The sequence below is a fragment of the Myotis lucifugus genome, unplaced genomic scaffold (assembly GCF_000147115.1).
Source record: "Myotis lucifugus unplaced genomic scaffold, Myoluc2.0 scaffold_2574, whole genome shotgun sequence".
NCBI lineage: Eukaryota > Metazoa > Chordata > Mammalia > Chiroptera > Vespertilionidae > Myotis > Myotis lucifugus.
This window is the reverse complement of record NW_005873622.1, coordinates 5,914-21,980: the sequence shown is the minus strand read 5'-3', so window position 1 is coordinate 21,980 and position 16,067 is coordinate 5,914. Positions and strand designations below refer to the sequence as shown.

Here is a 16,067-nt window from a genome sequence, read left to right as displayed (position 1 = left end):
GAAGCCTGTTGCACGAAGATTCGTGCAATAGGCCTTCCTTCCCCTGGCTGCCAGCACCCGTTTTCCGCCAGCACCCGGGACCCAGGCCTTTGGTCCAGCCGCAGCAGAGAAGCCAAGCCTCTTCAGTCTTCAGTCCTCTTCAGTCTTCCATGGGGCTGGAGCCTTCAGTCTTTGCTCTGCTCCTGTGTATGCAAATTACCCGCCATCTTTGTTGGGTTAATTTGCATACTCATCCTGATTGGCTGCTGGGTGTAGCGGAGTGATGACCAATTTGCATGTTTCTCTTTTATTAGTGTAGATATAACCCCTCCAGGCGTCAGAATCGTCCATGGTGTGGAGGGGAAATCCAGAGAAATGAGGTTTGGAAAGATAGTGGGGTGATTTCGGGCGGAGAGAACCGGACACCTGAAAGGCTTTGAAGAACTGAAACAAGCACTAGAGTGGAGGAGAGGAGAGGAGATATGAAGATGCAGGATGGGCACAGCTCCAGGTTATGAGAAGTTTTCTCAGACTTCTCACCTGAAGGAGCAATGAGATGCTGTCGGAGGGTTTAAGCAGGAAAGTGGCATGATGGGTGAACGCTCGGATTATGAAAACCTCTTTATAATAATTTGGCTGATGAATGAGATCGGATGATGATTATCAGCCCCTCAGATCGCGTCAGTGAGAGCCTGCAGGAAACACTGCTGGTCATTAACCGGGCAATACTGGATCTTTGCTCTTGAAGAGTTGGTAGGAAGAGCCAGCATTTACTGAGCACTTACTATGTGCCGGGCTCTGCCAACCCAACATGCATGGTTATTTAATTCTCTGAAATAAGTACTGTGCCCACCCCATGCCAGTGAAAGTTTTTGAGGCCCAGAGAGGTTTAAGTAACCCGTCAGAAGGTTGGTGAGGGGCTGATCTGGAATTTGGACTCTTGCAGTCTTGACTCCTGAGTCCTCATCTTTCATTGCCGAGGAACTAAAACGGCAGTTGGAGTCGTCTGACTCAGGAATGGCCCCCCCAGCATCCCATCCACCATCCATCCCATCTTCAGGGTCCTGCCTACTAAGACTCAAATCTGAAACGTCATTCCCGCGGTTCTCCAAGTCTGAACCACTGTCATCTATTGCTTCCCAGGCTCTTAACTTCTCTCAGGCCTGTCTCTCTGCTCGGTGGCAACAGCCATCAGTTTAAACACACAGATATGATCATGCTGCTCTGTTGGTTAAGCTTCTTCGGTCTCTTCCCATTGCTCGTAGGGTAAAATCTGGTGTTTACGATGTTTATAAGGCCTTCCTCAGTCTGGCCACTGTTAGCTTTCCCAGCCTCTCTCTCCCTCATTACGTTCACTACCTGCTTCCCCTGAGATATTTGTATTCTTCTCATTTAGTTCCTTTTGATCTTTCTCTCATTCCTCTGTAGATGTATATGCAGCAAAATACAGGAGTACTGAGTGTTCCGATCATTAGTGTTGACAGTTATGGATTCCCAAGTAACCACCACCCAATACAAAATGGAGAATATTTCCATCACTCCAGAAAGTTCCCTTTTTAGTCTGTCTCTACCCCCGTCCTTTGATTTCTATCATATAGATTAGTTTTGCCTGATTCCCTCTTTTTTTTTTTTTAAGACTCAATTTTATTTAGAGCTTTTTAGGTTCACAGTGAAATTGAGAGGAAGGTACAGAGATCTCTCATATGCCCCACACCCCCTTCCTTTTTTTCTTGAAAAATGTTTTTACTTTCTCCTGGTTGCCTCATTCCTTGGCTTAACTTCCTTCTTCATAGTTTCCTTTGCTAGATCTGCCTTCTAAATATTGGAAGGTTCTTGATGTTCTCCATCTACACCCCTTAGGCAAGCTCATCCATTACGTGGCTATAATTCCCATCTGTTTGCTGATCTCTTCCTAATGTGTATCTCCAGGCCACTCTCTTCCCAAGTTCCAGACTCATATTTGTTGTCTATTTGACATCTCCACCTCAGTGTCTAGTGGATATCTTAAACTAAGCATGCCCCCAACCAACCTCCTAATAGCCCCTCCACACTTGAAACCTGCTGCTCTTGACAGCATCCCTGCTTCCTCATCTCCATAAATGGCAACTTTAAGGTATCAATCTTGACTCCTCTTTCTCTCAGAGTCTCTATCTAATCTATCAAGGCCTGTTGGCTTGAACTTCACATTGAGTCTCCTTGCTAACAATTTCTCACTATTTCTACTGTTATCAGCCTGGAGTATTACAGTGGACTTTTATTTATTTTTTTAAAAATATATTTTATTGATTTTTTTACAGAGAGGAAGGGAGAGGGATAGAGAATTAGAAACATCGATGAGAGAGAAACATCAATCAGCTGCCCTTGACCGGAATCGTGCAGTGGACTTTTAAATGATCTCCCTGCTTCTAACTTGTCTTTCCTCAGGCCAGCAGTTCGACCTATTATTTTAACCGATCCAGTCAAAATGAGTCACATCATCATGTCACTCTTTTGTTCAGAACCTTCCAATGCTTCTCATGTCAGAGTGAGGATCAAAAGTTTTGCAGTTGCTGCCAGGTCTAACGTGATTCTTAGGCCCTTATTCAGAAACAGCGTATTCTTACTTTAGACTCAGTTCTACCCATTTGTTAGATTTCCCATTAGCAGATTAGATGCCATTCATGAAAAGGGCCGTATCATGGTGGGCTACTTAAAACCTCAGCAAAGTATAAATAACAGGTCTAAGAACAAAAGAAGTGTAGCAGTTTGCAGCTCTTTAATGTAGAAGGTGAACACCGCGTGTGCCGTCCTTCTACTGCCCTGAGGTGAGCTCTGACCATGCACTAGTTGACAGAAAGTGGGAGAGAGAAAGAACTCGAGAGACCTGGCTTCCCCACCAGACCCTCGGAAACTTGCTTTCCCTTTCTCAAACTGGCAGACCCACTTACTCAGGAAGTGTCATGAGAATAAATAAAGTACTTGGGATCTTGAGTCATCAAGAAGAGACTAAATCAGATTCTATTTAAGAAATCTGTTGTATACGTATGTATTAATACATATATTTGTATGCACATATGCACATACATACCTATGTGATTTCCATAAAAGTGATGACTATGTAAAAATTGTTGGTTTCATTTTGATTTACTTTCTTTCACTTATTGTGATAAAGTGAGTCATTTATGGTACATTAAAATAACATAAAAAATATGTGGTTGCCGGCACACATCCTGACACTCTTACTATTTTGATTCACAGGAAAAATGGAGGCTGCTTCCAGCATTTTTAAAGGTAATGAATCTTTAGTAATAATTAATTTTCTGATGAAAAGTCAAGAAATAAGCCTTTTGTTAAGATTAAATTTTTATCACCATTATTTTACTATATACAATTGTGTATATTGCTAGGTTTGGGAAATACAAGGAATTATAAGGCAGTATTTCTGCTAGTTGGGGGAGTGGTAATCTAATTTTAGAGCGGAAGTAGCGTGGCAGATCAGAAGAGACTATTAAGTCCAAGGGGTGGAAACGAGGAAGGTAGACCTCATCATTATAAGGTTGAATTTTCCCCCCCAACAATCAGGACTACTTTAAAATATGGGATGGTTGTTTTGTAAGCCAGTGAGATGCCCAATAAGGAAGTATAATTAAAACAAAAGTTCTATGACTATCTGTCAAGAAAGTTCTAGAAGTGTTGAACTAATTGTGTTTGAAGATTAACGTAAAGAAAATGAACACGTACAGTCCTTTTAAATCATAAGATTTTGGAGTCTGTGTTTATTATTTCACTATTTTCCGTAGCAGTACACAGCACTATCTGTGTACAGTTATTACTGACTTCTGAAATAAAAGGAAGGCGCTGCTAGTTGGTATCTGATCTTGGGTTTGTTGAGTTTCACCTGCTTTCAGTATCAAATACAAGTATTTTCTTAATAGAGATTCTTATTTTCCTCCCTCATTCTTCTATAAAGTGATATGAAAGACCAGTTTGATGTGTGAAAATCATAAAATTGCCCAGGTAGGAGAAAGACAAAAAGTAAATGGGCATTGTTTGAGGGGGAAGAGATGATGATATGCTCAATTGCTATATTTTTTTGAAAATTCAAAATATGCAGAGAAAATTCTACCTTATTTATTAGCTTGTGTGGAGTTACTAGGTATATTCAAATACTTGTATCTTGATTTCCCAAAGTCAGGTTGCTTCTCAAGGAGGAAAATTTGAGGATATTCTAGTAAGATGGAGAAGAAATGGAATGAAGACATATAAATGTAAAGTTTTACTAAACAAAATTCATGAAATTTTTCCCATCACTTTGGTTTTAAGACAAATTTGATGATTACCTATGATTAGAGTCTATTATATTATCTGCTAACCTACTTTTGTTGCTAATCTACTGTTTCCCCTTTTCTATTTAGGTGAAAGGCCTTGTAAAACAGCATATAGATTCATTCAACTATTTTATTAATGTAGAGGTAAGCATCAGATCTTAGAACTACACACAGCTAAGAATTAATTGAAAGCTAGAGTCTTTCCTAATGCTACTCTTTCCACTGCAGATAAAGAAGATCATGAAAGCCAATGAAAAGGTTACAAGTGATGCTGACCCCATGTGGTACCTAAAGTAAGAAATCCAACTATCAATTACTCTTTTGATACTTTTGATAATGTCTAACATTTTAAAAAGTGAATGTAGTTGCTACCAAAACTCTTTTTAATCTGTTTAATAAGTTAATTATCAAGTGTTCAATTTTTAATTGGTAAACTGATTACTAGTATAACACATAGCATTATGATTAAGAAGTTACTAAAACTATTAGGGTTTTAAATTTTTAAAAACAATTTTAGACTTAAATAAAAATTACAAAAATAGTACAATGTTCCCATTTTATTCTTCACCCAGCTTCTGCTACTATTAACATCTTATATTATCATAGCACAATTAGCAAAACCAGGAAATTAGTATTGATACTATATTAGCAACAAATCTATAGATCTTATTTAAAGTTTTCCCACTAATGTCCTTTTTTCTGGTTCAGGGTTCAATTCAGGACCCCACAGTATGTTTAATTGTCATGCCTCTTCACTCTCCTCCAGACTGACAGTTCCTTAATCGTTCTTGGTCTTTCATGACCTTGACACTTTTGAGGAATTCTGATTGGTTGTTTTATAGAAGTCCCTTCGATTTCTTTTGCACAAATGAGCATATATATTTTTCCCCTTATAGCCTCTTTTTTCTTATATGAATCGTAGCATACTATAGATACTCTTTTGTACTTTGCTTTTTTCATTAAGTATCATTTTAAGGAAGCTATTTCTAGTATTTTTGTAGAGATTTACACTATTTTTATTTTTTTGAATATTTTTATTGATTTCAGAGAGGAAGGGAAAGGGAGAGAGAGATAGAAACATCAGTGATGAGAGAGAATAATTAATTGGCTTCCTCCTGCACACCCCACACTGAGGATTGAGCCCGCAACCTGGGCATGTCCCTGACGGGAATTGAACCATGATTTCCTGATTCATAGTTCGACATTCAACCACTGAGCTGGCTGGGCTACACTGTTTTTTAAAAAGATATTCTGTTAGAGAGTACTTGCCCTCCTTTGTAAAGTTATATGTACTATCACTTTAAGAAGTTCTCCAATTATAATTTTTAATTTGTCATCCTTAGCAAGATAAACAATTGTCAAAGCATAATCCTGTATTTAGGAGGAAACTGTCTTTTTTTTTTGTTTATATATTCTTTGGTGAACTATAATTGGTAATGGAATAATTTGCTTTCCAGATATCTTAATATCTATGTTGGGCTTCCTGATGTTGAAGAAAGCTTCAATGTAACCAGACCAGTGTCCCCTCATGAGGTAATTTTAACCTTACTTTAATTGAATTTGTTTACTTTAACTCAAAGAGTCTGTGCCCTTAATAGATACTCTTGAAAGATGATTTAAAAACAGGTAAAAAAAAAAATCTCTTATGAGGCAGGTAACCAAAATAAACAAGCACTTATATAATACAGTACTATATTAGGAAACAGTTTTGTACTGTTTAGTTTATCATTTAATGTTATTAACTTGCACTGTTATATAACTGCCCTATTTATATTGTTTCTGAGCATTTTAGTGGTATCTCCCAGCCCCTTGCCAGCCACTTGTGCCTAGCATGGTGCTCTTTTTTGCAGAGATTACTTGCTTCGTGCATTTTTTGAGGGTCAGCAGGCATTGTGTTAGGGAGAGGAGACCAAGGACCAAGAGCTCACAGTCTAATAGAAGAGGTGGATGAGAAGAAATGTAAATACCAGATTATTAACAGAGATGCAGACAGAGGGTTATAGAATAGGTCTGTTTATTGGCTTTTAACAGATACTAGACTTCTTTTCAAATTCTTCCACTTGATATCCAGAATTGGGAATTGATTCAGGGAATAAAATGATTTTTGTAGCTTTATCTGGTGTGTATTAATATAATGCTAAAATAGCAATTATGGAACATAGCACAGGAATCTTATTAAACAACAATTAAGGTGTTAGATTGTATGGTTGTCTAAGTAAGGTTACATAGGAAGTATGAACAAGTAACCAGACATTTTACATAAATAAATTTTGGTACTACTTAGTCACCAAATATTGAACATTTATTTTGTGTCTCAACATTGAGAGATACAAAAGAAATGAGACACATATTCTTCCTCTAGGAGTTCATACTCTTGTGGAGAGATTAAAATTATAAAACATGTGAAACGGAGGCACCAGGGGTTACACACTTTGAATGTCTGGAATGATCAGGTAGGAAGGCAAATATGTGAAGTTGTACTGAGTAGGAAGTGGTGAGGATTATGGGATATTGGAACGTGTGTGCCCCAGTTTGGCTTTCCCCACCTCCCATTCCCTTTTGCTAGAACTTTCCAATTTTTTGAGAACTAAGCAGCCAGTTAGCAATTTCTAAGTCATCTAAACTGTATTACTGTAAACAATATACTGAGTTCAGAGAAAGGAGAAGACAAAGTAGTCTGAAGTAGTTCAAGAAGGCTGAGGCTACAATTGTCATTATAATTATTCTTTCTTATGTTGAAAAACATGTAAGTATTGTAATTAGAGAGGGTGTGGAGATTTCTTGGAGAGATTTTGACTCTTGGAGAATTGGGGAGAGTGGGAGAGCAGATGGGTGGGCGGTCATGGGACCCACAGCAGGACTGGCGGGGTGCAGGTACTGCAGACTCCACCAGAGCAGTCCTACTCCTGCAATAGAGGCCGAGGAGGATGGAGGGGACCCACGGAAGTAGTTCGGGAACCTACAAAGTTTGGTCCCAATTCTTACGACATCTGTTGAATTTCATTTCCATTTGAAGGGATAAGTTTGTTAAAAACCCACAAATGTTTGCCTATCATGGACATTACGTTAGTTTTATTAATAAAAATGAGATGATATTATACTGTTCTATACTAGGCATCATTTTAAAAATACCTATTTATACTCTCGGGAATTAAAATTATTCTTATTCCCATTTTACATAGGAAGAGATGTAAAATTTAAGTGGTAGAACCAAGATTTGAGCACAGGCAATAGAATCCATACTTTGAACCACCATGCCACACTGCCTTTGGTCTGACCTGAAGGAGGAGACTTGATCTAATTAAATATAAAATAAATAATTTCTATTGGTCAATAATAGGAATATCTAATATTTTAAAATTTCAGGCGTATTGATAAAGACTAGAAAAAGTTTAAATCTAACTATCTTTGGTTCAGTAGAAGCCACAGAGATGATTTAGCACCATAAATTGTAAGGTTGATGGTCAGAGAAATTTCTTTTGAGACTACAAGCCACCTGATGACCATCAATATAATGGGGAAGTCATTGGATGATTCTGATGAGGTTTCCTCTGTCTGATCAAGGCTCAGCAAAGGACATCATTTTGCGAGCCACATAAAACTCAGCAGCAATTTCTAAAGTTCCTCAAATGATTCAGCAATTATTAGAACGATGTGATGAATGATTTGTGCTATAATCTATCATTTGTTAAGGAATTTTGTGATCTAGTTTTGTTTATTTGGAGAATAAAAGGTAGTATAGTTTAAACTTTTTAGTTTGTGTGTATGTATATATATGTGTGTGTGTGTGTGTGTACTTTAGTTATTATACTGGTTAACTGTTTTGAAAAAGGCAGCAACAAAGATATGGGAGCAGATTGGTTATCGCATCAGATCAGAGAGAAGAAAATCAGTACCAGATTTATTGTTTCATATCTGGGCTGGCAGGGGCGGAGATGCTGTGGTGATGGCTAGATCTATAGCTGGAATCATCCTCTCAAGGAGAAGGTAGGCTCATCATTCCCAGTGCCCTAAGGTAGCATATGTAATAGCTCAGTGTTCCATGGACAGATCCAAGTTGAACATGAGCCATACTTCTACTAAAGAAGGAGCTCTTTGGAGCTCTCAGAACCTTTCTTTTCCAGAGAGGAGGAGCAGTGACTGTCTGAATCTATTTTAGTGTCGCCTGCGGGACATGACATACTCTGCCCCCATTACAGTGGATATTGAATATACCCGGGGCAGCCAGAGGATCATCCGCAATGCTTTACCCATTGGCAGGTAAGAAATGATGTTGGTATTAGAGATACACTACCTGCATTCCAGCCCTGTGAGGTGTCCTCGAGCAACTAAAGTTCTCTTTGCCCATTTCCTCATCTGAAAAATGTGGGAAATGGTGCCTAGTTCATGGCTTATTTTCTGGATTCAGTGAGTCAGTAGATATAAAACACTTAAGCAGTATCCAGCACATATTTGTGGTTATTGTTTTTTAATTGTGAAATGTTTTCTATAAAGTTAAGGAAAATGCTTTCATTTCCTCTGTAATACCAGGCTGTTAGGAAAACATTAGGTAAGAAAGCATTTCAATGAAGTCTCTGGACTGGTCTTCTTGGTGGATTCATGTATATCTTAAGTTTGATTTTCCTGGCCATTTAACTGTTTTTCATATAGCAGTATTTAAGGGAGAAGTTACTTATTTACCCAGAACAGATTTGGAAATGATCGCTAGCATTTTTGCAGTCTGCATGTCCTAACTAGAGAAATATATTGACTCTCCTGTAGAAATGGACAAAACCCACAATAATAATAATAATAATAATAATAATGGTTATGAATGATGTTGGACTTTAAACTTACTCCACATAATTCCCATTCAAGTTTTTTTCCTCCTTCAAAAGTGCTAAGAGCTTAATAAACAATCCATTAGTTCAACAAATATGTACCAACTTCTCATTATTTGTCATGCACTATGATGGTTGCTCAGGTAAATAGAAAGATAATCATATAGTTCTTGTCAGCTACACTCAGGCTACATGTGTTTTGATTGGAGTATTTTATCTATTTACCATTTAAGATTATTGATAGGTACATATTTAATGCCCATTTTATTTTTTTAAATTTATTTTCCCTTTATTGATTAAGATATTACAAATGTGTCCTTATCCCCCCAATGTCCTCTCCCGTTTTATTTTTTATACTATGTTTCTCTCTCTCTAAATCTATAATAATAAAAGCATAATGTGCTAATTAGACCAGTCAACTTTCCTGACAAAGCCAGGTCTGCGAGGGCCAAGGCAAACCACTGTGGCTGCGAGAGCCGAGCTCCTTGCACGAATTTCGTGCTTTGGGCCTCTAGTATATAAATAAAAGTAAATAAGTAAATATAAACCTATAAATATAAATAAATATATATGTATTCTTCCTCTTACAGCAGTCCCTTTAATGTTTCTTGCAATATTGTTTGGTGGTAATAAACTTCTTTAGCTTTTTTTTTTTATCTGAGAAGATATTTCACCTTCAGTTTTCAATGATAGCCTTGCTGGACAGAGTAGTCTTGGTTTCAGATCCTTGCTTTTCATTACTTTGATTACTTCATGCCATTCCCTTCTGGCCTGTAGTATTTCTGTTGAAAAATCAGCTGACAGCCTTATGGAAACTCTCTTTTTTGCTGCCTTTAAGATTCTTTGTCTTTAATGTTTGCCATTTTAATTATGATGTGGCTTGATGTGGGTCTCTTTGGGTTCATCTTGATTGGGACTTTGCGCTTCCTAAACTTGTGTGACTTTTTCCTTCACCAGGTTAGAAAAGTTCTGTCATTATTTCTTCAAACAGGTTCTCTAATCCCTTATTCACTTTTTTCTCCAACTGGCACCCCTATGATATAGATGTTGTTCTGTTTCATGGTGTCCCAAAGTTCCCTTAATCCCTAGAGTGCCGGGGAGCGCAATCGCGCTCCTCCTGTCTTTCGCCAAAAGTTACGGGAGCGCTATCAAAGCTTCGAAATGGCGTCCAGTTCTAAGTCTGCTTTTATTAGTGATGATGATATTGCTAAATATGTCATTGTAGTAAAGGTGTCCTTAAGTTTTTGAACATGTAACTTCATTTACTTGCTATTCATAATTTTTTTCCTAAACTGCTGTAAAATCAGCAAAAATGCCTTGGCAATTTTAGCATAGTTCCTACGATATTGGTTGGCACTCAAAGGGTTAAACTGTCCTCATGCTTTTAAAGCATTTTTTTCTTTTTGCTGCTCTGATTGAGTGATTTTTTTTTCTACCTTCTAATTTGCTAATTCAATCCTCTTCTTCTAACCTACTATTAATTCCTTCCAGTGTATTCTTTATTTCAGCTATTTTATTCTTCATTTTGACTGGGTTGTTTTTCATGGTTTCTGTGCCCTTTTTTATGCTGTTGAGCATTCTAATTACTTTATACTCTGTTTCTAATAAATTGCTTGCCTCCATTTCATTTAGCTCTTTTTCTGGAGATTTTTCCCTGTTCTTTCATTTGGGGCCTGTTTTCTTGTTTCTCCACTTTTTTCTGTTTCTTTGTGTTTGTTTCTGTGTATTGGATAAGACTGCTGTGCCTCCCAGTCTTGGTGAAGTGGACTTCTTGTGGGACCTGTGGTGTGTGTAGTCTCCTTGATCTTCTGAGCTGGGAGCACTAGGAATGTCCCTTGCTTGGATTAAATGGGCCCTCCTGTTATACTTGGGTCTTGATTGCTGTTGTCGCATTTGTGGTTGGGCTCAACCCCAACCACATCATGCCAACAGTTATATAGGTGCTGACAGAACAAATCAAGACAAAACAAGACTGAATTGAAAACAACAGACACACACAGACATACACACACACACACACACACACACACAAAACAACAACAAAAAGGACTAAAATAGAAAAAGAAAAGAAAAAAAAAGGATACTAAAATATGTGCGGCCAAAAGAATTAGAGGAGAAAAAAGAACCCAAAAAAGAAAATGTGAAAGGAAAAGAAATAGCATAAGATTAAAAAAGAAAAGAAAAAAATAAATGAAAAAATAATAATATTTTTTAAAAGTAACAATAATGAATAAATTAAAATATATAATAGGAAAAGAAAAATGGGAAAAGAAAACAGAAAATTTAAAAAGAGGAAAAACGAATAAAAGGAAAGATATGAAAAGAAAAAAATATTTGGATCTGCTATTTGTGGAGTTTGCTGGATTTTGCTCTGATGTTGTTGAATCAGGCCCCTTGATATTTTGGTGCTGGTGCCAGCCAATGTTTCTTGCTGCCCCTGCCTGGCCTTTGGGCAACCTGACTGAAGCACTGGCAGGGCCGAGCTCCAAGTAGTCTGGTGGACGGGGCCTCCATAACCCAGAGGCTGGGGCTGCCTAGGGGCTCGCAGCTTGACTGTCCCTGTTCTGAGCTACTCTCCCTGCCTCCATGGAGCTGGGCTCTGTGTCCTGCCATGATGGTTTAAACAGACTCGTTTTGGGGGTGGTATATGTAGCTTGTAGAAGGGTGGTGGGTACTTCCTCTCCTTCCAATGCCTCAGCCCTGCCTGGCTCATTGGCACCTCCTTGCTACCTTCTACCTTCTCGAGCAGGAAGGGATAATAAATAAATCATCCCTGCTTAGCACTCCAGTCTTTCATTGTGTCTGACCACTGGGCAAGGCATCCGCCAAGGCTCTAACCAGGCCATTGTCAAAGTTCCCCACCCACCAGACCCAGCCACTGGTGTATAGATTTCCAGCCCAGAGCTGGTCCCCCTTTTCTCGGGTTGCTGCAGCCATTCTGCAGGTGGGGGAAGGCATGCCTCCCCTGCACCTAAGTGGGCAGGACCAATGCTCTTTCCTGGGCCACACTGTCCAGCCCCTTTCCTGCTCTCTGCCAAAAATTCTTCCGGAACTTTTGAGTTGTCCCTCAGATTCACTGCTGGGTGTGCGGGTCAGACCCCTCCCCGTCCCTGAATTCCACCATGTGGCTCTTCCCGCAGCACAGATCTGGGTGAACTTCCCAGGTGGGATGATGGCGGGCGTTCTGGCCATTCCCTCCCGTGAGTCTCAGCCTTGGTCTCCCGCCACTGTGCCCCCACTGTAGCCTTCTCAGCCAGCGCTTATCCAGCCACCTCTCAGTGCCGGCATTCCTGGCTTCGTGACCTAGCTGCATCTTCTCAGTCTCTCCAGCCTGTGGTTCCAGCCACCTGGAGGCGCCCAGGGCTGGGGAAGCGGGCGGGGGAAGCGACAGCCCCCTCCCCAGCAAATACTGCAGTCCCTGGACCCTGACTCCTGGCAATGGGCCTCACGGCTCCTCCGCCAGGATAGCCCAAACTGCTCACCCCGTGTCCTTGCTCAGACACTCAGAGGTACACCTGCCCTCGCACATGCTCACTCACACACTCACACACACCCAGTGACAATCTTTATGTGATCATTTCTTTTGTTTTATTTTAAACAGAATGCCCATAATGCTTCGTAGTTCAAACTGTGTTCTTACAGGGAAAACGCCAGCAGAATTTGCCAAACTGAATGAATGCCCTTTAGATCCAGGTATGTGTGAGTCCTTGGATTTGCTCCACTTCCTTTGTTTTTGTTTTTTGTTGTTCAACATTTTCCTTAAAACAATACCAGCCTTTCTGCTTTATAACGAACTTTGATAAAACTTTGTTTACAAAACATCCAGAAATTTGGTTTCAACTTTATTCTATTAGTCTATATTTCTAAAAGATATATTGTTTCTTCTTTTATTTCAGTTTAAAACTTTAATACCCCAAGTATTTATTGCTTTGGTTTGTCAGTATTTTCTTTGTCTCTTTGCTCCAGGGTAATGCTCTTTTGGTGTACTTAAAAATTAAAAAATAATCTCACAAAGTTACTTATCTAGCTAGTTTGTAAAGACTCAAACATCTAATTTCAGGCTAGTTTAAATGCATTGCAGGGGGGAAATAAAAGTCTTCTGTTTAAATTTTTAAAAATCACATTTTTGTACCTGTTTTTAGGAAGTTTCTTTTATAAAGTTTCAAGCTTAGCACTTAACAGAAAGTTTCTTTTAATTCCTTAACTCATATTTCACACTGATTTAATTTATAGTTGCTTTAATCTACTTCCTTTAAAGTTGCATTGATGTAGACTCCCAGAAGGTTTTGGAAAGAAGTTAACAAAGAACGTGACTTTTAGACTATAATAAAATGTTGCATAAGTAAAATATATTGCCCTGTTTCTACTTTATTCTGAAGGTAAAGTGAAGTCTCACTTTGTCATATTCTGAATTGTGTGCAAAAATATATATGGTAATACTTTATGAGTTTTATTGAGTATAGAATATTACAGAAACCTAGCTTACCATTATCACTGATTTGTTAGAAAACTTAGAGCAAATTTCAGTGTATATTGAAGATGATTAGCTATTTTTCTGCTTAAGAAACCTGCAGTCTAATTTATTTAACATAATTACTTGTAATCACCTCCTATATGTGTCAGGTGCTGGTGATGCATAGACACTAAGATACATTTCCTGTCAAGAAGTTTATTATCTTGTGCTTCATTTTATATAAAATCATGTGCTGACACTATCATTAATTAATAAAACAGCAAACCTCTTTGAATTAAGTGGTGGCCAAGTGCCATGAAGCAATGGAAGAATGATCTCTAATTCAGGAGATTACTAAAGCACACTGTTAGAAGACTAGATGGTGGAACTGTTCTTGTTTCCTTCGGGCAGGTGGCTACTTCATTGTTAAAGGAGTGGAGAAAGTTATTCTTATCCAAGAGCAGCTGTCTAAGAACAGGATTATTGTGGAGGCTGACAGGAAAGGGACAGTTGGTGCGTCAGTTACCAGGTATGGAAAGCAGAGATGGTGTTCTTAAGAAATACTGATAATTCCATTAATATTAAATGGCTGTCTTTTGATATGGAGGTGCCCAGTTATTTCTCTCTGATAATAGGCAGGGAAATATTTAAACTATCTGTATTCAACTTACTGTGTAACACTGTAAGCATAGAGTATTGATTTAAAATTTTCTGTGATGAATGTATGAGACATTGTTTGAAAAGCCGCTAGTTATTTTAAAAGTTGAATTTTATGTTAATTTGTAGCATTAAAGGAACTTTAAAAAAAATATTTCTGGATTTTTACATATGTATTCCAGATTATTTTTATTATTGATTATTTCTGTTGATATAATATGAGACTATTTTACATTTAATATTTAATGAATTATTTCATGAACTTAACATCTTATTGTTAGTTTTTCAGACCAGCCTCTTTCACAGTATACTCATTTTTCTATAACAGTATCCCTTATATTACTACTGTAATTTTTTTTCCTCTGACTTATTATCATATGTAATTTGAATTTTGGAAGTTAATGGATTCTGGATATAAAAAATTTATGACATAGTTAAGATGTCAGTGTGTAGTAGAATTTTTCTTCTAACAACCTGTATTGAACTTCTTAACTCAGAGTTTTTTCATTTTTCTTTCTGATAGAGAGGCAACTGACAATAATGGCCATTTATTGAGCAGTGATTAGGAACCAGGCAGTATACTAGGTGCTTTACCTATGTTATTTGTCAGCTCAGTCCTCCAAGATAAGTGATATTATCTCTGTTTTATAGTTGAGTAACAGACCTTGAGTGCAGGTCACATCCATCATCAGAGGTAATAAGCATTTGAACCCAGATCTAATAATTCTACAATATGTCTTCACACTGTTTGCAGTTTTGGAACCAGGGCAATCAGGATTTGAATCCTAAAGATTTTGTTTACTAGCTATGAGGTACTTGGGTGAGCAGTTACTTAGCTTCTCTGAGCCTTGGTTTCCTCATATGTGATTCGGAGGCAACACTTCAAAATAAGTTTTAGTATGTATGAGATTAGAGCTAATGTAAATAGATTGGTAAAGGTGCATAATATGTAGCTGGTGATTAGTGTGTGTTACTTTTATGAATGAATAAAGTGTTGAAATGTTTTTAAATCCACTGGAAATTTTATAGTGAATAGAGATCTATAACAGGAGATTGCCTTAGGTTTCTTGTTTTCTTCACAGTATACCCAGACTATAGGTATGTTTTATTGGATTATTAGTATACAAATTCATTTCTTCATAGTTTCTCATTATGGTACAGGCTCATTTTGAGGTTTTTCTCTTCAATCTATAAAATTGATTGTGAATATATGCCCCACATTGGATCCAAGGAGTTCAGGTGGAATCAAAGTGAAGTAGGTCAAAATAAATTCACCCACAAAACTTCCACCATAATCTCAAAGCTAAAGAAACATTTATAGTGTTTAAAATGCAAGTGGCAGGGGCAGGAGAGGAGTTGGACATCTTTAAAAAGCACCTATTAGATAGGACCTCACTGATTGTTATTGATCAGTTAAACCTTATTGATTGACATACATTTCTATTGCATGTAGCTTGAAACTAAATGGGGATGCAGTTTAACCAACTTGTATTTCCTTGTAGCTCTACCCATGAGAAAAAAAGCAGAACCAATATGGCTGTGAAACAAGGACGATTTTATTTGAGGCATAATACTTTATCAGAAGATATACCGATCGTAATTATATTTAAGGTAAGGTTGCAGGTATCTACTGAAAATTATAAAGAAATTTTTTTAAATTTTTACTTTTTTCAATTACAGTTGACATTCAATATTATATTAACTTCAGGTGTACAGCAGAATGGTTAGACATTTATATAACTTACAAAGTGAACCCCACCTGGCACCATACATAGTTATTATGATATCATTGGCTATATTCCCTATGCTATACTTTACATCCCTGTGACTACTTTGAAAATACCAATTTGT

At 37.7% G+C, this 16,067-nt stretch overlaps 1 protein-coding gene across 1 annotated transcript; it reads left to right on the top strand.

The window, feature by feature from the left end:
* Positions 1-3,220: 3,220 nt before the first annotated feature.
* Positions 3,221-15,827, top strand: LOC102440069 (DNA-directed RNA polymerase III subunit RPC2-like; the record flags this gene model as incomplete). Its single annotated transcript, XM_023749049.1, has 8 exons — positions 3,221-3,249; positions 4,374-4,430; positions 4,515-4,579; positions 5,744-5,819; positions 8,446-8,546; positions 12,708-12,799; positions 13,971-14,088; positions 15,719-15,827. Coding segments are annotated over exons 3-8 (549 nt in total), but the record flags the coding sequence as incomplete, so codon positions are not given.
* Positions 15,828-16,067: the final 240 nt, after the last annotated feature.